This window comes from Hibiscus syriacus, unplaced genomic scaffold (genome assembly GCF_006381635.1).
Source record: "Hibiscus syriacus cultivar Baekdansim isolate YM2019G1 unplaced genomic scaffold, ASM638163v2 tig00111392_pilon, whole genome shotgun sequence".
NCBI lineage: Eukaryota > Viridiplantae > Streptophyta > Magnoliopsida > Malvales > Malvaceae > Hibiscus > Hibiscus syriacus.
Window position 1 is genome coordinate 1,426,042 of NW_024063078.1, and position 25,444 is coordinate 1,451,485.

The 25,444-nt window shown below is 36.2% G+C and overlaps 2 protein-coding genes across 2 annotated transcripts; both read right to left on the bottom strand.

Moving 5' to 3' along the window:
* Positions 1-6,451: 6,451 nt before the first annotated feature.
* Positions 6,452-11,033, bottom strand: LOC120160590 (G-type lectin S-receptor-like serine/threonine-protein kinase At1g11330). Its single transcript, XM_039170970.1, has 7 exons — positions 9,749-11,033; positions 8,939-9,046; positions 8,561-8,724; positions 8,257-8,467; positions 7,427-7,664; positions 6,931-7,081; positions 6,452-6,763 (listed from the first exon to the last, which is right to left on the bottom strand). The coding sequence occupies exons 1-7, from the start codon at positions 11,031-11,033 to the stop codon at positions 6,452-6,454; spliced, it is 2,469 nt and encodes an 822-aa protein (XP_039026901.1).
* A 6,722-nt stretch (positions 11,034-17,755) lies between these two features.
* Positions 17,756-24,932, bottom strand: LOC120160591 (fatty acyl-CoA reductase 2, chloroplastic-like). The gene is made up of 8 exons (XM_039170971.1): positions 24,758-24,932; positions 24,644-24,676; positions 19,520-19,590; positions 19,240-19,394; positions 19,067-19,167; positions 18,855-18,981; positions 18,551-18,713; positions 17,756-17,767 (listed from the first exon to the last, which is right to left on the bottom strand). The coding sequence occupies exons 1-8, from the start codon at positions 24,930-24,932 to the stop codon at positions 17,756-17,758; spliced, it is 837 nt and encodes a 278-aa protein (XP_039026902.1).
* Positions 24,933-25,444: the final 512 nt, after the last annotated feature.

Genomic DNA, 25,444 nt, shown 5'->3' on the forward strand with positions numbered 1-25,444 from the left:
ATTTAACTGAAACTTATAAATATATTCTATGAAGTGTGTCACATAGTAAATATAATAGAGATTAGATGAATCTCTAATTACATTTTAGATGAATCTCTAATTACATTTTAGATGAGAGCTTCTCTTTCAAGACATGTCTCTTTAAGCCATGAATATGAACATTCACAATGTAATCCATCCAGTCTATGCTTTTCCCGTCACATTCAAATTTCTTCTTCTCTTCTTCAGACATGCTTTCAATCAAATCTCGGGTTTTAGCTTCGTCCATCATACCAATCATTTTGTGGAAATGAACTTAATTCCTTGGGCAATACAGTTAAAATATTTATATTTTATCAACAAATATGGGGTTTTACCAGTAAGTATCAAAGGTGTAGGCCGAGTAAATGGTGGCCACTTGATCAACATGTTCCTAAAATTCATAGATTCGATCAGCTTCGTGGACGAAAATTGACTTGGCAAAGGGGCAGCAACAGCGGCTTCTGATGATCTCCACAGATGATTTAAGAAACGTTGTAGTAAGTTAAAGAATTTCGTTTCTGAGATTCGGATTGGTCGACCATTGGAATGGATGAAAGGATGGGATTTGAAGTGTTGGTAGATTAAGTTAAGCAGATCCTCAAAAACTATAGGGTTTGAAGAAGAAGAACAAAGGTGGTAGAAACTCAGCTCTGATTTCTTGGACATTGAAACATGCTTTGCCATTATTCCCAACATTGTATTAACAACTATGTCTGCTGGAATCTACTTCAACAAACTCTTTCATTAAGAAAATAATAAGCAAGGAAGAGAATAAGAAAGGAAAAAAGAAGAAATTACTAACAAAGTGACTGCAACAGTCGGGGTTTAGCGGAAAACCAGTTAGCGTACCTTTACCATAGTATAGAATTACAGGATCGATCATCCTTGAAAGAAAAGTAAAAGATGGTTAATATAAACATTAATAATGAATATACAGTCGGTGTTAATTAAATTAAAGTACTTACTTCTTCAATCCAAACAGGAAAAGGCTCCCTGTAAGTGCTTAAGACTCCACTGGGTCTTACTATTACTATGGGCACTGATATTTTGCTTCTCATACTGTCAATCAACATCTCTCCCAGAGCCTTTGTAAACCCATAGGTATTGTACCACCCATATTCTTTTTCCCTGTTTTTCAATATTTATAATTAGTTTTTCAAATTATTTTATATTAAAGAAGACAGGCATCATCACCTCATCAACCCCAATTGTTTCATTTTTGGAGCCACATCGTTGGGTTTGAGAAGTTTTTTGTAATCCGAAGCCAACTTCATCTCATTCTCCAACACGATTGTTTCAGACAGAACACGAACTTGTCTTCCCATGCTATCTCTCGGACTTAAACATTGCTTTTCCTCCATGAATCTTCCTTCTCTTGTAAGGGAAAGAGAAAGATGACACAAAAATATTGAGAGAAAACTTAGATTAATAAAAAAAAAAAGGAGAAAAAATTATTTGTTAAAGTTAAGATATATTTTAGAAAATGTTTTTCTTAACATTTATGTTTTTAATTAAAAAATGTTAATTTAATAACCAAAATAGAAAGAGTTGCTTTCACTGTAATAAAACTATTTTTCCCTTTGGATATCGGCAATGTTGCCACTTGCCACTGCCAATAGTATTGTACATCTTATTTTAAAACTTGTGGGTTATAGGAAACAAGACTGAAGAAAAGAATCTACTTCCATATATCACTAATAACAAAATAAAGCTCGCGCATAGTCTCAACATGCCATTAAGTATTCCAACATTGTATTAACAACTATGTCTGCTGGAATCTACTTCAACAATCTTTTTCATTAAGAAAAGAATGAGGGCGGTGGAGAAGAAGAAAGGAAAAACAAAATAGATAATTGACTTACAATGCCAACGGAACAATTAGCAATGCTGAAGAATCCCAGCCTGAAAACTTCACTCTTGGAGATTATAACTTCAGGGTCTTTGATGGATTTTGATGCTGTCAAAGTGTCTGTAGGAAGTGCCAAATTCTGAGTAAAAACAAGAGATTAAAGCTACTAACACAAAGACGATAATGGTTTTCCCCATCACTTCTCTTTGCAGAGAACTTGGAAGAACCGCTATGATTTAAGAAATGATATTTGAGAGGATTACGTTAAAATGGTGTCAAATTGTACATATGGTCAATGAAAATAGACAATAGTTGAGTGGTCACCCGTGTAATTTACCCTAATGTTTATGAGAGCGCTGGAATTAAATTGATTTGTTGCGCAAATCCAGCTCTCAAGCCTGCCAAAGTATATGGTTGGGCGTGCAGGCTTGGGCTAACTCGCGAGCCTTAGACGCCTGCCTTGTTTGCATTTTCCACCAGGCGACACAGCAAAGCTTTCTTCTTTGACATAGAAAACAAAAAATGGTGAGAAGAAAGCTTTTATTGCTCATGAAGCCTTTTGACGTCTACCAAGTTACTCAATCAAACGCTGTTTCTCGCTTCACCAATCCGCGGGTAATATTATAAATGAAGAACTGACCTTCAGTTAACTCCGTCAACGTATCTGATTTGTTTTTGTTTAGTTTACATTAGCATTCCTGGTGTTTGATGAAATGTCGAATATTATATTTATTTCGATTTTTCCCCTGTTGGGTTTGCCTTAGTTTGTTTCTTGCATTCATTTCGTTATCTGTTTTTGGCTTCTTTTGAGCCATAGCGTTCATGTTTAAGATGCTATTTTTCTGTTTGATAAAAAACTAACCTTGAGTGTTTTCCCCCCATGTTTTAGTTGCTACTAATATGTTTATGAGAAGGAATCAGGATCTTGTGTTTATTGCTTGTTTCAGTTCCACAAAGATTTGTAGAGTGGATTTCTAGGAATATAACGTGGGTTCTTCTGCTCTGTGCTGTTTATTAATGTTGGCTATTGATTATCAAGGTCTCCTTTTTAAAATTTTGTATTAGTTTCCCACTAATTTTGGTAGCCTATCGAGTGTTTTTCAACTCAATGCCTATCTTTTGTGTTAAAATTAGAGAACCCAAAGCTGTAAGCATATGATCAGATTACTTGCTTTCACCTAAATTGATGATGAAGAAAATGTATGAAATACAAGTCCAAACGTAATTGTGATTACTAGTTTTGAAGAGCAAATTTTGAGGCCTCACGTATGTAAAATGCTTACCTTTATTGGCTTCCTAGCCTACTTAAACGATGTGTAGAAACATTCTCCCTTTTAGTATCTTTTGACTTCAACTTATGTGTGCGTGTACCAACTCTTTCTAAAGCTCCTTTCATATAGTGTAATGGGCTTCTGATCTCATGAAGGCTTTCAAACTTTGCTTTGATATTAGAATGTAATGATAAATAAATTAATTTACATTTTCATAATACATTCATGTTCCATCCAGATAATGACTATACATGTCCTGTGCGTACAGTGTACCTTGGCATTATTGTGGCACATACACTCCCCTGTATCGTGTCATGTTTTTCCTTGTTAGGATGCAAACACTTCTTTTAGATTCTATTCTCCTATGGTTTTAGAACACTTCTTATGATCATTGTTTCGTTTACTTCACCCTGTATCTATCCTTCCACTAGAATTAATTTATTAGTTGCACTGAAATTTTCTCTTGGCATGGTCACAGATTTTCCATTATATTGATAATAGGTGTAAGGTGCACAAAGAGGCCATAAACATTTTTCATAAAATTTTACAGCAGAAGACAATTGACTGGAAACCCATATTTCGTAACAACTTATCACAACCAATTCATAATGTTGATTTGGTTGTTACAGATGGTGGTGACGGCACTCTTTTGCAGGCCAGTCATTTCTTGGATGACTCAATTCCAGTTCTAGGAGTAAATTCTGATCCTACACAAGCTGAAGAGGTTAGTTCATTTCTCCATCCAAGCATTCAATTTGGTTCTTTATGCCAATTTTAAAATTCTTTTGATGATATGGACAATCATTTATACTGCATACATCCTATTCAAAGAAGCCAGTTATTTTTTTTCTTTTTTTTTTGTAGGTTGAAAAGTTCAGCAATGAGTTTGATGCTACTAGAAGCACTGGTTATTTATGTGCAACAATGCTGATTATTATGATTGATTTTGTTGAGGTCCTATATTTTCTGGATTTGTTTCTTGCAGATGTCTTTGATATGTTTTAGCATCAATGCTGATTGTTGAACTTTGATAAAAGCGTCTTTTACCTGTTTGAAGTATCCACTAGCTGTATGTTCCAAATTTTTAATGGACAGTTATGTTCAAGTTTGGGAAAACTATCATGTGGATAGGAAGATAAGATATCCCGGGATCAAGTGGAAGATATATCTGGAATTGGATATTATTTTGAGTTAACTGTTTTTAGAGTGTTTTTGGTGGTGGTTATTCCATATCTAGAATAAAAAGAAACAATAAAATGTCGGTTTGGTTTATCAAGATTATGATTGAGTTATTTGGTAGGAGCCCATTTGTTGTTACATTTGATGAGACTCCTATAAGGCTGTTCATCTATATACTTGGGTGCAGTGGACATGCTTTCCTTTTGAATGATTGAATGGCATAGTTTCCCATTGAAAATGATTACTAAAAGTCTAGGATGTAATTCCCTTTTTAATAGGGAGTTGGTGGTTAAGGGTTGCCTTAATTTTGTCTAGTCTTGTGTGTGTTTCAATTGTGTTAATTAGATCTGGAAATTTTGCATTTGCGTGTATCTTAAGCATCTGAGTCTGAATGTGAAACCTCTCATCTTCAAACTGAGCCTTTGTAGATGACATGGATTAATGGGATAGAATAATAGCTTGCTCTGATTGAATTGATTTTTTTTTATCTTTTAATGGCATATTCCTGTTACATGACTCTAAGAAATTCATTCATGTGATGCTCACCTCAGTTGAAATCAATTCTGACAATGCTCACCCCAAGCTAGTTGAAATTCCATTTGCCATTGTTTCAGAATTTATTTTATGCTTGTATAAGCAAAGACTTAAGTACTAAGTAGGAATCAGATCGTGCTGTAGACAAAACAATTAGCTGCGAGTATAACATTGATGGCCTTATTAGCTTATGATATTCATAATTTCATATTCTTAATCACTTAAAATGTTGTTGAATTCCATTATTATTGGGATCTATATCACTAGTTTAGTTTTATTTTAATTACTGTGATTGGGTTGAGGCAATGAGTTGCGACATGTGCAAGGTGCACTTTTGGGGCCTCGTACATTATCAGAGTGAAAGGCACCGAGTCCACTCAAGCATCACACACATATATGATCATGCTTCTTCTTTTTTAAATCTAATAAACATAATGTTAAAAATATGATCTATACATAACCCTCATTACAAAGTTGAGTTCCTTTTTTAAAGGAAGAGTTAAGGATCAGCTATTTGTGGTGAATGCTCAGGACACTTATTCCCTTGCCTAATGTGTTGATGGTGCTTCAATATTATCATAGCTATAATTAATTAAGAGTACACTAGCTGAAGTTTTTCTTTGCTATCATTTTTAACAGTAGGTTGTACACGAATTGTACTAATTATTTTTGCTGTTGTAAAGGAATAGCTAGGCAGTAAGACCCTACATCATAGTGAAGCGACCAACTACACAGACCAGCAGGCATACATGCAAGATAATACCATGACAATATTGACATTTTCTTATGTTGTTGAAGGTTCATCTGCTGCTGAATGGACACATGGGGAGGAATTTCCTTACTGGCTTGGTCAGCAGCCACTTGGAACTGAAATCATTCCTGAAGGGAAATGCCAGTCAGCACAACCCTTGTGTGTATTATGATAGAAACTTGCTAGGACGTTTTCCCTTTCCTTGGGTCCACACCATATATATTGGAGCTTATTTTGATGCTCTGTTGTGAAATTTCTGGTATGGAGATGTTAGTTGGTTAGCATGTACAGGGTTTGGAATAGATAACCTGTGTTCCGGCTATTATTTCCAGACGAGGTCAGACGGATTCTGTCTTGGTCTCCCTTGTCATAGTTGTTGCTGTGCAATGCCAGCAGACACACCGGTTATTGGCAATTGTAGCCCTAATAACGGGAATGTCGAAGCTTTTGATTTGATCTTTTGTATTTATTGTTTTTAATCCTTTTTTTCTAATTTCCCATCATTTTGTCGAAGAGAAGACTGTTTATGTTAAATATATCAGTGCAGCATTTTGATATTGGCGTTGATCCAAATGCTTTCGTTCTTTGTAGCTAAGGTGTTGATCCAAAATCATTTTTGAATACTTTTTTTAACATGTTTCCAAATTTTGTATAATAGGTATACAAATGTTTAAAATTTGATTCAGCTTGCGGGCATTTACCGGAAAAAAAAGAAATCAGCTTTTGAGCTACTCGATTTAAGCATTAAGTTTATGATCAAAATAAAGTAAAATAATAAGAATATATCAAGATATAACATTGAATTTTCATTTATTTTTACAGCCAAAAAATGGTTAATTTACATCTTTAACGGCCATTAAACTCCGTAAGAGTAACGTTATTAAGTGAAAACCTATCTTCAACATCTTGGCTAGTTGTTGGTGTTGGTGTTTGAGTGAATGCAGGTTGTTTTGGAATGTTGAGATCTAAAATCTCACTGTTAAGCATTAAAACAACAGTTGACATATTGGGTCTATCTTTAGCAAATTCTTGAACGCATAGCAATCCAACATGTATGCATCTCCTTATTTCTTTCTCGTACTCTAAACCCGACTCTGAACCCGAAACCACCTTGTCTACTAAACCCCAAATGTTGTTTTCCCTCCACAATTTCCATGCCTGCAAAGAATGAAAAACTCAAAGCTTCAGTTTAATTTAATGAAGTTTTCGCTATCAAAGCCTGAAAAGTTCATCTCTTCTTGAACCCAACTCGAATAACTTGCAAATTCGATGTTTTGCACCCCTATTTCAATCCACCAACATTTCTAATCATGTTATAGACTTACATATCCCAAGAGGCTAAGATGACGCTCGTTGTTGTAAAAGCTTGTGTTCTTTTTTCCACTAACAATCTCTAGTAATAGAACCCCAAAGCTGAATACATCTGATTTCTCCGAAAATTGCCCTTGCATTGCATACTCAGGAGACATATAACCACTGCATTTCAACATAAAAACAACAAAAGATCGGCCACAATTAGGATATAAACATGAATTCTTTTAAACATCGTGATATCAATCAGGTCCTTCCGTCAGTGTAGTAATTAATTCAGTCGTTAAATAACAATTCATATTCGAAGTCTTTTAAAACAATGAATCAAATCTTAAGTACGTGTACTTATCATATGAACAATTTAGATCTAACATGCAGACAGTACACACATTAACAATGCAGCTCATGTCCACATCAAGATTGAGATACATGAGCTGCATTGTTAAACGAAAAGATCGGATTAATACGATATTGATATTTTAAAATTTGAAGGAGAAAATTGAAACTTACTAAGTTCCAACAACCCTTCTGGTGTTAGCTTGATTCTGATTGCCTCCGAAAATCCTGGCCATCCCAAAATCTGAAATCTTAGGAATTAGGTCTTGGTCAAGTAAAACATTACTTGCTTTTAGATCTCTGTGTATAATCCTCAGTCTCGAATCTCTGTGAAGATAAAGCAGCCCTCGACTGATTCCTTCAATTATGCTGAACCGTTTTCCCCAATCCAAGACTTTTTGTTTAACTGCATCTACATCATTGATTATACAACTAATTCCTTTAATCATGGCTTTAAATTGTACAAATGAAGATGATAAATAGAAGGGTAAATTACACCACGAGTCACTCAACTATTAATTCAGTTACAAACTGATTTTTTTTAAAGAAATTACAATTTAATCACTCAATTAAAATATTGTTATAAACAGACCACTAGCTGTTAGAATTAAAACAAGCGTCAAATACGGTATGGTATAGTAATAATTTTAGTCTCAAAACTTGTATATTTTATTAGATAGTACAACTATTTATATTTTTAAAATTCCATCAATTTAATTCTTTGTTGCGATACTATCAAACCTAACAGGTCAATCAGATCGAAGCAATAATTGGATAACTATATTCTATTATAAAGATTATACATAAAACAACAAGAAGCTAATGTTAAATTGTTATTCTACTAATAAAATAGGATATCATTTATGTGAGAAGAACAAAAAAATTAGGAAAATAACAAATATTAAATTGTGTCAAATAAAAATTAAATTAATAAAATATATAAATTTAAATTTTGAGGACTAAAATTGATAGAATGTATAAGTTTTAGAGCATAAATTACTAACCAAAGAGAAGAGCATCCAAACTTGTGTTGGGCATGAATTCGTACACGAGCATCTTCTCTTCTCCTTCAACACAGCACCCAAGCAATCTAACCAGATTCCGATGTTGGAGCTTAGAAATCACCACCACTTCGTTCATGAACTCTTCCAACCCTTGCCCCGAAGATTTCGACAATCTCTTCACCGCTATTTCCCTTCCATCCTCCACTGTTCCCTGCACACTCCAAAAATCACCTCATAAATCTTGCTAGAAAATATAAATGTCGTTTGACTGACGAGTGACGATTGATCTGCTCATTGTTATTACCCTGTAAACTGGACCGAAACCGCCCTGGCCCAGCTTCTTCTTGTGGTGGAAGTTGTCGGTTGCGGCGGCGAGTTCTTCGAATTTGAATAGTGGTAACTCCTGCTGGAGCTTAACTTCGATTGCATTTTCTTTGTTGAATTGATGTTTTCGCTTTTGTCTCCTTCCTGGATTTAGAGTTCAGAGAGGCAAAGAATTCAAAGTTACCTATATTGTCACAATAACTGTAAATCGAGATTCGATTTATTTATCCTTTTACGGGGAAGAACATCGAGTTATTCGAGTATGATTAGAGTATTATTGAATTGAATATAAGCAATTCGAGCTCGAATGATTCTATTTCAAGCAATGAATGTAGAGAGTGGAGTTCGAACTTCTCACCGTTTTTAGCCATCCAACACCATAAGAAGAGTGCAGAAATTGCAATGATGATTATGCCCACAATTGGTGTTGTAAGAACAATGACCCTACTTTTGCCTTTATCTTTACCTGCAAATCGATAGACTAACGTATGTATTGATTGATTTAACTGAATCGATTCAATATTAATCGATTCGATTAATTAAGTCAATTAACTGACTTTTTGTGCGATGAATTTAATAAGCAGATCATTAACGCAATTTAACAAACACGTGGTCCTCCGATACTGGCAGAACTATTGGCGATTAAGAGAGGGCTGATTATTCTTGAAGAATATGAATATGTCCTAAATCAAAGGGTTATTCTAGAATCGGATTCTAGTACAACATTGAATTGGATTAAAAATCCGGATTTGCACTCCTATGTTTCAGTTCTTGGTGAAGGATTTAGCTTCTCGTATGGAAGGACGAGATATCAAGGCATATCCTGAGAACTGCTAATTGGGAAGCGGATAAGTTAGCTAAAGATGGTATTGGTTGATTATTAGGTTGTGTTTGAGGTGTTAAGGTGTAGGAAATATTTGTTTTACAGTAGGATGTTTGTTTTCACTCTTATGTAATCAGTGTTATGTTGTAACAGTATGTTGTTTGGTACTAGTTGTGTATTATTGTTATGATTAATAAAATTCATAGGCACTCTTTTCTTCATTCCAATATCCTTCATATTACTGTTTCAACATGGAAGGTATGAAGGGTTTTTTTTATTGAAGCCTAATTTTCTATCAAAAAAAAAAGAAAAAAAAACACGTGGTGGACATTAACACATCCTTACCAAGCTCCGACAATGGTAGACGAATGTAAAGATCCACTCCCCGAAATGGAAATTTCTGCACATCAATCAAATCTCCACTCCAATACATGCAACCGATGCCATCATCATACGCATAAGCCACACACGAACAGTCCTTCATGCACCGATCTTCGCACCCGCCGTAGACTATCGATGACCGGTTGGGAAATGCCGGCACTTTCATCATTTCCATCTTCAAAAACCCATCATTTTGTCCCGCTTCACCGCCATTGTTATCGTCTCTATGGCACTGCAAATGGGTAGTCCTAACGCACCCACTACTCCAATTCCCTCGACGCCATTCCTCAACATTCTTAGGCTCAAACCCCTTCAAACAGTTGCAAATGGGTTGTTTCGTTGAGTCACAGACCCCAAACGCACCGCATTTCCCATAAATATCACAGTCGTTAAAAAGAATAGGGTATCCGTTTACCCACTCCCCGTTGCCATCATCCCAATAGCGTTCGATTAATCTCCCTTCTGGGTCGAGTTCATAGTACTTCACCATAGAATCATTAGCTAAATCAAAAGTGTAATAATACGTTTGCTCTTCACCATCTGCAACAATATAAAACCCATCGAGATAAACACTATCCATACGTATTAAGCCAATAAAGATATGACCATTCCATGGGCCGGTCCTAAAGTAGAGCTGGTTGTTGTTCCAAACGACGCTCTCTGGAATATTGAAAGGTTCAAGACCAAGAGAAAAGTTACCATCAGATGGATCGTCAGGGCCTTTCCATGATCTCATCTGCACTTTCTTACCCTTTTTTACATCGGTGCTGATCTTCATGGTTTCAATGAAGACATTTGAAGGGTGTTGAAAACTCTCCCACAAGCTTGCTCCATTGTCATCGCCATTGTTGAGGACAAGGTTTCCACTATCTAAAAGCTGGGCAGTTGTATTAGGGACTAAACCGGTAACATTTGATGACCAAATAATCTCTGATTTTCCATTCAAAACAACGAGATTTCCATCGTCTGATATCCCGAGAATCCCAGAAAAATCTTTTAGGGGCTTGTTTTTGTTTGCTACCCATACAACAGTTTGTACCGGGATTTGATTGTACAATATCCCTACATAACGATTGCTTGAATTAGCAAAGCTGAAGAATCCCAGCCTGAAAACTTCACTCTTGGAGATTATAACTTCAGGGTCTTTGATGGATTTTGATGCTGTCAAAGTGTCTGTAGCAGTGCCAAATTCTGAGTAAAAGCAAGAGATTAAAGCTACTAACACAAAGACTACAATGGTTTTCCCCATCACTTCTCTTTGCAGATAACTTGGAAGAAACGCTATGATTTAAGAAATGATATTTGCGAGGATTAAATTAAAATGATGTCAAATTGTACATAAGGTCCCTGTACTATGGCTTCTTGATGGATTTAGTCATTCTACTGTAAGTTCACCTTCTCTCGTTATCTATTTGTTGATAGTAACAATGTGTGTTGTGTCGATTGAAGATGATTCAACTCTTTTGATTTACACAAAGAGTTGTAATCAATAAGGATACAATCGATGATCAGTTAAAGAAAATAAATGATGTTATCCATCTCTAGGTAAAGAGAGTGGTAGAGGAAGAAGTTCAATCCCCTCCTAATTTAGGCTGAGGGGTTTTATATGACCTTAGTGTTAGTGTCATGTCTAAAGTTATGATGATGACTACTCGTAGATTGACATAATGAATAAATATGATTATCTGAAAATAGACTAAATTATGATCGATCATGTAGACTTATCAATGGCAATCAAAATGTGGTATTCTAAAGGATGACAACGAGTCGGAGAAAATTTGAAGGATGTACAACACTCATGGAGAGTAAAGAACTCCATAAGCTTCAACGCTTAATAAACGAAAGAATATAACTAAAATATAAGCTTCAACGCTTAATATACGAAAGAATATCACTATTATAAGTTTTTAATTAACATTGTTATCAGGTTTAATTCTTAAACAATCCTTTTTTATTAGCATTATTTGATGGAATCAACATAAAAATTTGACTTGAAGACTAAGATATATAATTTCGAAAAGTAGACAACTATAAAAGAACTTAATTTGTAAAAGAAGACGCATAGTATAAGGACCTCTTAAATAATAAAGCGATTTTGATATGATAGAATGATGCTTCATGGCAGCTGCAAATGTCTACTTCAAGGTTTTTATTTTATCGTTTGAATTTTAAGGTAATCCCCTTTTACGTTGGGGTTTGAAAGTCAGAATTTGACTTCTTACGTACGGCAATAATGGTTAATTTTTCAACGAAAAAAATATTCAACTCGCGTGGATCACCATGTTCACACATATTTCATATTTTTTGAGACTAGGATAATTAAAAGATTATAATGATTTATTTTAATTTTTAGGATTGTTGGATGGGGTGCACAAATTAACTTATTACAGTGGTTAAACAAATCGTTGTTGTTTTTAGATGTTATGAGTTCGAGCATCACGACTGCATGGGTGATAGAGCGTTCATTGTCAAAATGGTTGAGAGTACTTAGAACATATATTACTTTATAATCACCTTTAGCTTAATAAAAAAAGATTGTTAGATGGGGGAAATCAAAGACTGAGATTAATTCATTATTTTTTCAGTGAATATATAAAAAATTAATTTATATTTATTTAACTGAAACTTATAAATATATTCTATGAAGTGTGTCACATAGTAAATATAATAGAGATTAGACGAATCTCGAATTACATTTTAGATGAGAGCTTCCCTATCAAGACATGTCTCTTTAAGCCATGAATATGAACATTCACAATGTAATCCATCCAGTCTATGCTTTTCACGTCACATTGAAATTTATTCTTCTCTTCTTCAGACATGCTTTCAATCAAATCTCGGGTTTTACCTTCGTCCATCCTACCAATCATTTTGTGGAAATGAACTTAATTCCTTGGGCAATACAGTTAAAATATTTATATTTTATCAACAAATTTGGGGTTTTACCAGTAAGTATCAAAGGTGTAGGCCGAGTAAATGGTGGCCACTTGATCAACATGTTCCTTAAAATTCATAGATTCGATCAGCTTCGTGGACGAAAATTGACTTGGCAAAGGGGCAGCAACAGCGGCTTCTGATGATCTCCACATATGATTTAAGAAACGTTATAGTAAGTTAAAGAATTTCGTTTCTGAAATTCGGATTGGTTGACCATTGGAATGGATGAAATGATTGGATTTGAAGTGTTGGTAGATTAAGTTAAGCAGATCCTCAAAAACTATAGGGTTTGAAGAAGAAGAACAAAGGTGGTAGAAACTCAGCTCTGATTTCTTGGACATTGAAACATGCTTTGCCATTATTCCCAACATTGTATTAACAACTATGTGTGATGGAATCTACTTCAACAAACTCTTTCATTAAGAAAATAATAAGCAAGGAAGAGAAGAAGAAAGGAAAAAAAGAAGAAATTACTTACAAAGTGACTGCAACAGTCGGTGTTTAGCGAAAAACCAGTTAGCATACCTTTACCATAGTATAGAATTACATGATCGATCATCCTTGAAAGAAAAGTAAAAGATGGTTAATATAAACAGTAATAATTAATATACAATAAGTGTTAATTAAATTAAAGTACTTACTGTTGGTTTTTTGACAAAGTCTCACATTGGTTGTGTATAAGGAGAAGGGGAAATTCTTTTGTTATAAATAGAGCCCTCCTCCTCCTTAGTTAAGCACCCTACAAATATAAGTCTTCTTATATATTAAAGGTTATTTGTAATATTTCTTTCTCTTTGTAATATTTTCTCAATTAGTGAAATATTATTTTAATAGTGTTCGAGGAGGTGGGCATAATTTTGGCCTAACCTCGTTAAATTTTTGTGTTCTCTTTATCTCTATTTAATAGCTATTGTCGGGTATAATTGTTAATTATTGTCCTATTAAAATTACTTTCTTGGTAGTTTTATTTAAGGAAAGTAGGTTTTAAGAAGGACTATTGTGACCCCTCTTCTTTCCTGGGAATTTACCTTGGGGTGATTTTTAGTACAATCGTTTTCACACTAGTCACCTATATAATAGTTTTCAAGGTGAATTTGTTATTATTGATGGAAATTAACCCGAATTCCACAACAATTGGTATCAGAGCTCTTGGTTTATTTTAGTATGCTCTGTGGTTGCGATTTAGGCTGATCTTTCACATCAGAAAAAATTTCCTTGGGGTAATTGACATTCCGCATTGACAGCTATTAAATAGAATTAGTAGCAGAAATGACAGACGACACAAAAACATCTGCAAGAAATGCTGTGACAAATGTTAGATTTGCAGTGGAGATTTTTTATGGCACCGTTCATTTCGGCATATGGCAAAGTGAGGTTCTAGATGCCCTATTTCAACAGGGTATAGACATTGCTATTGAAGCAAAAAAACCAGATGATGTTGAGGAGAAAGAATGGAAGAGGATCAATAGATTGACATGTGGTACTATTCGATTGTGCCTTTCTAGAGAGCAGAAATATGCATTTTCTAAGGAAACTTCTGCAAGTAAATTGTGGAAGGCACTGGAGGAGAAATTTTTGAAGAAAAACGGTCAGAACAAGCTCTATATGAAAAAGAGATTGTTCCGCTTCAACTATGTATCAGATACCACTATGAATGATCAAATTACTAACTTTAATCAGCTGGTGACTGATCTGATGAATATGGATATGACTTTTGAAGACGAAGATCTAGCTCTGATATTGATGGGATCACTTCCTAATGAGTTTGAGTATCTTGAAACTACTCTACTTCATGGGAAGGTTGTTGTGTCTCTCAGTGAAGTAACTGCTGCCTTGTATAGTTATGAATTGAGAAAGAAAGACAAACAAGAAAACACAAGTGTCGAAGCAGAAGCTCTTGTTGTTAGAGGCCGTTTGAAGAGTCAGAATAAAGGAAGGAGAGGGAGATCGAAGTCAAAGTCCATATTAAGCAAAGATGAATGTGTCTTTTGTCGAGAAAAATGGCACTGGAAGAAAGAATGTCACATGCTAAAGAATAAAGGCAAACCTGAAAGGGGAAAGGCTGTCTCAGAATCAAATGTGGTCGAGTATGATGATACAGATTCAGATTTCGCATTCGCTGCTACGCCATCAACCAGCTGTTCCAGTTCATGGCTGTTAGATTCAGCTTGTAGCCACCATATGACCCTCAATAGAGAATGGTTCTTTGATTTTAAAGAACTAAAAGGTGGAATTATCTACACAGCAAATAATTCCCCCTTGACACACTTGGGATTGGTTTAATTCGCTTGAGGAATCAGGATGGATCAATCAGAACCTTAACAGGTGTTCATTATGTACCAGATTTAATGAGAAATCTCATCTCTGTGGGAACTTTAGAGTCAAAAGGTTTAGAAGTGAGGGCAAAAGATAGGATTATAAGGATTATCTCTGGTGCACTGGTGATAATGAAGGGAATCCGGAAAAGAAACAATGTGTATTACTTTCTGGGTAGTATAATTGTTGGGACAGCAGCAGTGGCATCTTCTACTGATGAACAGGAGTCAGAAGCAACCAGGTTATGGCATATGCGCTTGGGGCATGTTGATGAAAAATCCTTGAAATTGCTGATAGATCAATGATTATTGAAGGGTGCTCGGGCTTGCAAATTAGCTTTTTGTGAGCATTGCATCTAAGGGAAGAAGACGAGGGTGAAATTTGGAAAAGCAATCTATGATACCAAAGGTATTTTGGATTATGTTCATTCAGATGTATGGGGGCCTTCCAAGACAACTTCATTGGGAGGAACACACTATTATGTAACATTTGTTGATGATTTTTCCCGGAGAGTTTGGGTGTATACAATGAAGACAAAGGATGAGGTGCTAGGATTTTTCCTTAAATGGAAAAAGATGGTGGAGACTCAAACAAGCAGAAAAATCAAACGTCTTCGTACATACAATGGTGGAGAGTACAAAAATGATCCATTTCTGAAAGTCTGTGAAGAAGAAGGTATTGTCAGACACTTCACTGTCAGATCTACATCACAACAGAATGAGGTGGCAGAGCGTATGAACCATACATTAGTGGAGAAGGTTCGGTGTATGTTGTCTAATATTGGGTTAGGCAAAGAATTTTGGGCTGAGGCTTTGGTCTATGCTTGTCACCTTGTCAACCACTTACCATCGACTGCTATTGGTGGTAAAACACCATTAGAGAAATGGTTTGGAGAACCTGCTACAGATAATGATTCCTTACATGTGTTTGGTTCCATTGCATATTATCATGTTAAGGAGTCAAAGCTGGATCCAAGAGAAAAGAAGGCAATCTTTATGGGGATCACCTCTGGTGTGAAAGGTTATCATCTTTGGTGTCCAGAAACAAAGAAAATAATCTTCAGCAGGGATGTTACCTTTGATGAATCTACCATGTTGAGAAAGGTGACTTCAGAAAAATTGGAGCAGACAGATGGAACTCTCAAACAGGTAGAGTTTGAAGGAAGCAGAATTGACCCAGTCAGTAAATAAACTTATGTTGACTCTCCTATGGTAGAAGAAGAGTCAAATGAAGAAGAGGTTCAGACCCAAGAACCTCCACAGCAACATGAATCAATTGCACTCAAAAATGAAAAGAGGACCATTAGATAACCTGCTCGTTATGCTGATATGGTCTCTTTTGCATCACCAATTGCAATTGATGACGTTCCTGCTACTTTTAATGAAGCATTCCAAAGTTCAGAACATAAAAAGTGGAGGATCGCCATGAATGAAGAAATGCAATCCCTTCAAAAGAATCAGACGTGGAAACTAGCTAGTCTTCCGAAGGGAAAGAAGGCAATTGGGTGCAAGTGGGTATATGCAAAGAAAGATGGATTTCCTGACAAGAATAACATCCGCCACAAAGCAAGATTGGTGGCTAAAGGCTACGCTCAAACGGAGGGAGTTGATTATAATGAAGTATTTTCACCAGTTGTAAAACATTCCCCCATCAGAATTTTATTGGCCTTAGTAGCGCAGTTGGATTTGGAACTAGTTCAGATGGATGTAAAAACTGTATTTTTACATGGAGACTTGGATGAGGAAATCTACATGACTCAGCCAGATGGATTCAAAGTTACTGAAAAAGAAAAGATGGTGTGCAAATTAGAAAAATCGTTGTACAGTTTGAAGCAATCTCCAAGGCAGTGGTACAAGCGATTTGACAAGTTTATGATAGGGCAGAAGTACACAAGAAGCAAATATGATCATTGTGTGTATTTACGCAAGCTACAAGACGGATCCTATATATATCTTCTTTTTTATGTTGATGATATGCTGATAGCTTCCAGGAGTCAGACAGAAATTGAGAAACTAAAGACTCAATTGAACAGGGAGTTTGAGATGAAGGATCTTGGTGAAGCGAAGAAGATTCTAGGCATGAAGATATCAAGGGATAAGAAATTGAGGAGGCTTTGTTTGTCTCAAAAAGAATATCTGAGGGAGGTACTAAAACGTTTTGGCATGAATGAGAAGTCAAAACCAGTTAGTACACCTCTTGCTCCTTATTTCATGCTCAGTGCATCCATGTCACCTAAGGATGATGCAGAACGGGAATACATGTCAAAGGTTCCGTATGCAAGTGTTGTTGGTAGCTTGATGTATGCAATGGTGTGTACGAGACCCGATATTTCACAGGCAGTTGGGGTTGTGAGCAGGTATATGCATGATCCTGGAAAGGAGCATTGGCAAGCTGTGAAATGGATTCTGCGGTATATTCTGAACACCGTAGATGTTGGTTTGGTCTTTCAGCAGGACAAACAAGATGGTCAGTGTGTAGTTGGGTATTGTGATTTAGACTATGCAGGTGATTTGGACAAGCGTTGATCAATTACAGGTTATGTGTTTACATTTGCAAAGGCACCAATCAGTTGGAAGTCCACCTTACAGTCAACAGTGGCTTTGTCTACTATATAGGCAGAGTATATGGCAGTTACAGAGGCTGTGAAGGAGGCAATTTGACTTCAAGGGTTGCTTGGTGAATTGGGAATGGAACAGAAGCACATCAGAGCGCACTGTGTCAGTCAGAGTGCTATTCATTTAGCAAAGAACCAGGTTTATCATGCAAGGACGAAGCAAATCGATGTTCGATATCACTTTGTACGAGAGATTCTAGAATAAGGTGGAGTCATAATCCAGAAGATTCGGACCACTGAGAATCCTGCTGATATGTTGACAAAAGTAGTAACTGCGGTCAAGTTTAAACATTGTTTAGACTTGGTCAATATTGTTACAAATTGAAAGATGAATTTGCAAACACTACTGAAGATTGGATTTTTGAGAGATGTGAGTGGAATTTGCCAAGGTGGAGATTTGTTGGTTTTTTGGCAAAGTCCCATATTAGTTGTGTATAAGGAGGAGGGGAAATTCTTTTGTTATAAATAGAGCCCTCCTCCTCCTTAGTTAAGCATCCCACAAATATAAGCATTCTTCTATATTAAAGGTTATTTGTACTCTTTCTTTCTCTTTGTAATATTTCCTCTATTAGTGAAATATTATTTTAGTAGTGTTTGAGGAGGTAGGCATAATTTTGGCCTAACCTCGTTAAATTTTGGTGTTTTCTTTATCTCTATTTAATAGCTATTGTCGGGTATAGTTGTTGTTAATTATTGTCCTATTAAAATTACTTGTCTTGATAGTTCTGTCTAAGGAAAGTGGGTTTTAAGAGGGACCATTGTGACCTCTCATCTTTCCTGTGAATCTATCTTGACGTGATTTTTAGTACAATCGTTTTCACACTAGTCACCTAGATAATAGTTTTCAAGGTGAATTTGTTATTATTGGTGGAAATTAACCCGAATTCCACAACACTTACTTCTTCAATCCAAACAGGATAAGGCTCCTTGTAAGTGCTTAAGACTCCACTGGGTCTTACTATTACTATGGGCACTGATATTTTGCTTCTCATACTGTCAATCAACATCTCTCCCAGAGCCTTTGTAAACACATAGGTATTGTACCACCCATATTCTTTTTCCCTGTTTTTCAATATTTATAATTAGTTTTTCAAATTATTTTATATTAAAGAAGACAGGCATCATCACCTCATCAACCCCAATTATTTCATTTTTTGAGCCACATCGTTGGGTTTGAGAAGTTTTTTGTAATCCGAAGCCAACTTCATCTCATTCTCCAACACGGTTGTTTCAGACATAACACGAACTTGTCTTCCCATGCTATCTCTCGGACTTAAACATTGCTTTTCCTCCACGAATCTTCCTTCTCTTGTATATCTTTTAACCGAGACTGCAATATCCCATAACGAAAAACGTTCCACATTTAGATGTCAAAACTCAAAAGCATAAGAAAATAAATATTCTTTTCTTCATACTTGTTGATGTATGCACGAAAAGCTCGATATTTTTGCACATGCTGGCAAAGTTCAATAGATTGCAAGGTCTCATTGCATTTACTTGAAGAGCAACATCGTATCTACAGAATCATTTTACTTTGTTATTATAAAAAATATATATCGAATCTTTCATGTCCGTTTTATGATCTAACCTTAGATAAAATGCTGTGTCACCTGCGATGTTGACAATGATTTGGACATCTTTGGAAATTTTAACAGCCAAATCTTCTTGTATCCCAAGAGTAGAATGGCCAACATCTCCAACCACAGGAACCAATGTACTCCACATGAATGCTTCGTAGTTTCCCTATGTTTTTGTTTTAGACACTTGAAGAGCTTTATATCCACAATATAATTGAAAAAACCCAGATTAAATGATTGATTATCAAAATGGAAAAGCTCTATAAAGCTATTGTTGAATAATTAACATACTTCATTCTTCACCCTTTGCCGTGCATCTTCCATATCTTCTCCTCTGATCAAGAGATAAATCTTTCTCACATCTGGCATGTTGAATCAAAATAGAGTAAAAACTCTAATTGATAAAAAAAAAACTCTCTTTAGAATAATCTCACAAAATTGCTAAAGGGAAGAACTCTTAAGAAAGCTTTCAAATGCTTATAATTAAGCTTTGATTGTTGGATGATAAAACTCAAATACAAGTAGGGTATTTATAGGTTACAAGAAACAATCTAAACCACTTATTAAAATAAACATTAAATAATCTAAACCATTGAAATTAAAACATGAGAAAAATACTTAATTTTCACCTAATTAAATTGATGTAAGCAATGACATCAAAACTAAATTGATGTAAGCAATGACATCAAATTAATTTAGGTGTGAACATATAGGCTAATATTGAATTTTCAACACTCCCCCTCAATGTTAGCCTCCATTCTTTGAATCACGCCATGCTGACGACGGAAATGTTCAAACTTTCCAACACTCAAGCTTTTTGTAAACAAGTCAGCAATTTGCTCATCTGTATTGATTTGCCTCATCTCAATCTCTTCTTGCAAAACTTTTTCCCTAACAAAGTGGTAATGTACTTCCACATGTTTAGTTCTTGCATGAAAGACAGGATTCTCCGCCAGCCGAATTGCCGATTGGTTGTCACAATACAACGGAATTGCATAATCTACTGGTTGATGTAGATTATTCATCAACTGTATCAACCATGTACTCTCTTGAGCTGCCATTGCTGCTGCTCGATACTCAGCTTCAGTGGTTGACAATGATACCGTTGGTTGTCTTTTGCTACACCAAGAAATTGTTCCGGAGCCAAGCTTAAACACATACCCAGTTGTTGATCTCCTGGTGTCATGATCTCTTGCATAATCAGCATCACAATAACCAACTAACTTGCAATCTTCACCTTTCTTGTACAAAAGACCATAGTCAATTGTATTCTTCACATATCTCAGTATTCGTCGAACTGCTTCCAAATGAGGCTTCTTTGGATTTTACATATACCGACTCATCACACCAACTGCATAAGAAATGTCAGGTCGGGTCAATGTTAAGTAGATCAGACTACCTACCAATTGTCGATACATTGTTGCATCTTCCAAATCTTTTCCTTCATGTGCACACATTTTGATATTTGGTTCCATTGGCGTTGAAGTTGACTTGCATTCGAGCATTCCAAACCTCTTCAGCAAATCTTTAGCATATTTCTGTTGACATAGAAATATTCCTTCGTGTGTACGATCAACCTCTAGACCAAGGAAGTGCTTAAGTTGTCCAAGTTCCTTCATCTGGAAACGAACTGATAAATTCTCCTTCGTCTGAAGAATTTCTGCCTCATCATCACCGGTTATGATTAAGTCATCCACGTACACTAGCACGATAGCTAGCTTACCTTCATTGGCTTTGACAAACAAGCTAGAATCTGCAGGTGTTACTGAATAACCACTTTTCGTTAGAAATTCAGCAATCTTACCATACCACGCCCTAGGTGCTTGTTTCAATCCGTAGAGTGCTTTTCGCAGCTTACACACATATTCAGGATGATCTTGACTTTGAAAACCCATTGGTTGGGTCATGTAGATCTCTCGATCTAGCTCTCCATGAAGAAAAGCATTCTTTACATCCATCTGCCACAAGTTCCAGTCTTTGTTGGCTGCAAGTGCAAGTAAGACTCGTACGGTTGTAAGTTTCGCCACTGGACTAAATGTTTCATCATAGTCTAATCCATATTGTTGAGAGAAACCACGAGCTACCAATCGCGCTTTGTACCTCTCGATTGACCCATCTGGACGGCGCTTTATCTTGTAAACCCATTTGCAAGATATGGGTTTCACATCTTTTATCCTTGGTACAATATCCCAAGTTTGATTTTGCTGAAGTGCATCGATCTCTTCTTTCATAGCTGTCATCCACTCAGAACTCTTCGATGCTTCTTCGAACGTCTCAAGCTCCGTTGCTTCTTCAATTATGGCTGCATTGGCATATTTGGGATTTGGCCTTCGTATTCTTGTTGACCTTCGGAGTTGAGATTGTGGAATTGATTCTTCTGTTTCACTAGGCCCACCTTCTTCGTTTGGTTGTTGATACACGCCAGTTTGCCACGGATTCTGAGTCACTCTTTGTTCGACATCATCGCCATTTGGATCTTCTGATTCATCTGAACTTGTTTGAAGTTGAACATCATGGTCCCCCATCTTTTGTTGTAGTTTGTCTCCAAATTCTCTCGAATCTGGCAACACCTCCTTCTCTGAGGACCACCAAGAAGATGCTTCATCAAATACCACATTTCGTGACGTGTAGCATCTTCCACTAATTGGATCACAACATTTCCACCCCTTTCTCTGGCTGTCATATCCCATAAAGATACATCTAACAGCTTTCTTGTCAAATTTACTCCGTAAATGATCAGGAACAAACACATAACATACACAGCCAAATACTCGAAAGTAGCTAACTGTAGGTTTTATGTTCCATAGTTTCTCAAAGGGTGAAACAAATCCTAACCTTGGTTGAGGAAGTCTGTTGATCACAAAGGTTGCAGTCCTCATTGCTTCAGCCCAAAACCTTCCAGATACGTTCTTTGCATGTAGCATACTTCGACAAATTTCTGCAAGATGCCGGTTTTTTCTTTCCGCTACACCATTCTGTTGTGGCGTGTTGGCACAAATGTACTGATGACGTATTCGACATTCCCTTAGGTATTGAGAGAACTCGTTTGATCTGTATTCTCCTCCGTTGTCTGTGCGCAAGCAGCATATCTTCTTTCCCACTTCTCCTTCAGCTGAGTCTCTGAACTCTTTAAACTTTGAGAAAGTATCAGATTTTTCTTTCATAAAGAAAACCCACACATACCTGGAGAAGTCATCAATGAATGTTACCATGTACCGCATACCGCTAATTGACTGTTGCTTAACCGGTCCGAACACATTAGAGTGAACCAACTCCAAAGGTTCTTTTGCTTTAAACTTTGACTCGTCATATGGTAATTGGTGTGCTTTACCATACTGGCATCCCGCACAGACCGTGTCTGTTCTCACGTCTAGTTGAGGAAGCCCCTTAAGCATCGACTTTTTCACCATCACACTTAGCTTGGAATAGCTAACGTGACCTAACCGCATGTGCCATAGATCTGATGTCTCATTTTTCCTTGTCCTGTCTACATATGCAGACTCTGCTGACATCACGTAAATTGATTCCAAACGTCGTCCCTCCATTGTTGGTGTTTCTGAGATTTTGACGTCACGATAAACCTTCACGTCTTGGGGACCAAATAAGACATAATGGCCTGATGATGTTAGTTGAGCCACAGATAAAAAAAATTTCTTCATTCCTGGGACATGGTAAACATCTTGGAGTTGCACCTGGTTAGTATTATATCGAGGAGTAACTATTGTCTTACCGATGTGAGTTATCGGTAACCTTGAGTTGTCAGCTGTCACCACCACACGACCTCCATTGTACTCAGACAAGTTTTGTAACTTCTGTTTGTCACCCGTCATATGATTTGAGCAGCCAGAATCTACGATCCAATCATTCTTGTAGTCAATCCGTTCTGGTGTTGTTACCGTGAGAGCTAATTCTTCTTCCTCCGTAGCAAATAACGCTTCAACATCCCAACCATCTTCACTATTCTCCTTCGAACAAGAAGTAGCAGTATTACTTTCAACAGGCTTTTTCTTGGTCCAACAGTCTTTTGCCATGTGGCCCATCTTCCCACAATTGTAACACTTGCCATCGAACTTTCTACTATTACCGCGATTCTTGGAAGCTCCCCCTGAATGAGGGCCTCACTTTCCTTGGTAATTTTTCACCTTGTCACCATCCTTTTTAGATCCATTGCCAGTATACCACTGAAAAGTGCCTCTGCTTTTGCTGGTGTAGAGCGCTTCCTCTTCACCCTTCAGCGAGACTCCTCCCATTTGCTTGGCCATGGCTTCTTGACCTGCAAGCAAATTTTCGAACTCAACAAGCGATGGTTGTGTCGGCCATCCCTGTACAGCGGCAACAAACCCTCGATATTCGGATCTCAAACCATGGACAATTATTCTTTTTATCCTGGCTTCCCCAATAGCAGCTGTCGGATCTAATTCTGAAATTTCACGGCATATCGACTTCACCTTGTGAAAGTATTGGGCAACCGCCATGTCGCGTTGCACCATTGATAGAAGTTCATTCTTGAGAAGTTGCAATTTTGTATCGTTCCTCTTTGAAAAGAGTGTAACAAAAGTGTCCCATGCTTCCTTTGGTGTTTTAGCATCCCGAATGTGCTCCAACATTTCTTCTTCAATTGTGGTCTTTAAAGCAAACATTGCTTTGCCTGCTTTAATTTTCCACTTTCGCAAGATTCCATTGGCATCTTCTGTCGCCAGTTGTGTAACTTCACCACCACCGACAACCTCCCAAAGTCTTGACCTTGTAAGTATGACTCCATACATGTTGCCCACGTGTTGTAGTTTTTGTTGTTGAGCTTCTTGATTCCTCCAACTACTTGAAGATCACCCATCTTAACGGCAAGGCTTTGACTACACCGAACAAGCTTGAGTAACAAACGTGCAAAGTACTAAATTACTCTAAACACAAAGAAGTTCCACAAGGTTTGTAATAACCTCGACAATAACTCAAGAAATATTTTCTGATGTGTAAGATCAGTTAAAAACTGCAGCCACAGAGCATACTCAGAATTTCAAGAGATCTTTAAAAACGTGGCTCGGATACCAATTGTTGAATCAAAATAGAGTAAAAACTCTAATTGATCAAAAAAAAACTCTCTTTAGAATAATCTCACAAAATTACTAAAGGGAAGAACTCTTAAGAAAGCTTTCAAATGCTTATAATTAAGCTTTGATTGTTGGATGATAAAACTCAAATACAAGTAGGGTATTTATAGGTTACAAGAAACAATCTAAACCACTCATTAAAATAAACACTAAATAATCTAAACCATTGAAATTAAAACATGAGAAAAATACTTAATTTTCACCTAATTAAATTGATGTAAGCAATTACATCAAAACTAAATTGATGTAAGCAATGACATCAAATTAATTTAGGTGTGAACATATAGGCTAATATTGAATTTTCAACATGGCATCGATCTCAGAATTTTCTCAACAAGGACTGCAATTCAAATACTTCAAATGTTATATAACTCAAGCAAATCTCTTAGATTATATCAACGAAAGAAAGATGATTATGTACCTTTTGCGAGGAATCCAGTTGAACCAGTGATGAGAACAACCTTTGCTTTAAGAAAATTTTCAATTCCAATTCCATCTTTCTTCGGCATAGGATAGATGAATCCGGCTTGAAGAGAACTTGGGTTGTTTTCATCGTCTTCAATAGACAATGAAGTAGTGCTTTCGCTCTTGAACATGGTTAGGATACAAATTATACTACTATGTGATTACCTAATCGTTCTTGTTTGCCAACGGAACCAGGCGACGGGGTGTATTTATAGATATCATGACTTTTTAGTTTTATGCATAATCTTTTATTATTAATATGTTAATAATTCATTTGTTTAATATGAATTAAATTACCTCAACGGTTAAAGAGATAATTATTATTTTTAGAGATCGCAGATTTTAACACCAAAGATTACAAAACTATTTTAACTTTTAAATTATATATATAATTATATGTTTGATATGAAAGACTTTCTTAACATTAGTTAAATATTGTTTATATATAAAGATATTTAATTAGTTAAGAGATTGAGTTGGCGTTAAAGACTTTAATCACGTGAAACAAAAATTAAGGAAGAAGAAAAGAGAGAATGGTAGCTTAAGATCGGAATGAAGGATTTGCCGCTTTGTTAATTGCCAACTAGGTTTCATTAATAAAATTAATATAATGAATTAGAATTATAATACATCAAAATTTAGA

Bases quoted from the DNA above. Each gene is read 5' to 3' on its own strand.
- LOC120160590 (XM_039170970.1), bottom strand. From the start codon at position 11,033: ATGGGGAAAACCATTGTAGTCTTTGTGTTAGTAGCTTTAATCTCTTGC. The intron at 7,665-8,256 runs GTTAGTAATTTA...TCAATGATGTAG, and splicing joins TTTGGATGCTCTTCTCTTTG to ATGCAGTTAAACAAAAAGTC. The intron at 7,082-7,426 runs GTAAGTTTCAAT...GTTGAAATGCAG, and splicing joins AGAAGGGTTGTTGGAACTTA to TGGTTATATGTCTCCTGAGT.
- LOC120160591 (XM_039170971.1), bottom strand. From the start codon at position 24,932: ATGTTCAAGAGCGAAAGCACTACTTCATTGTCTATTGAAGACGATGAA. The intron at 19,591-24,643 runs GTTGAAAATTCA...TCAACATGCCAG, and splicing joins AATTCTGAGATCGATGCCAT to ATGTGAGAAAGATTTATCTC. The intron at 18,982-19,066 runs GTATGAAGAAAA...GGGATATTGCAG, and splicing joins TTTCGTGCATACATCAACAA to TCTCGGTTAAAAGATATACA.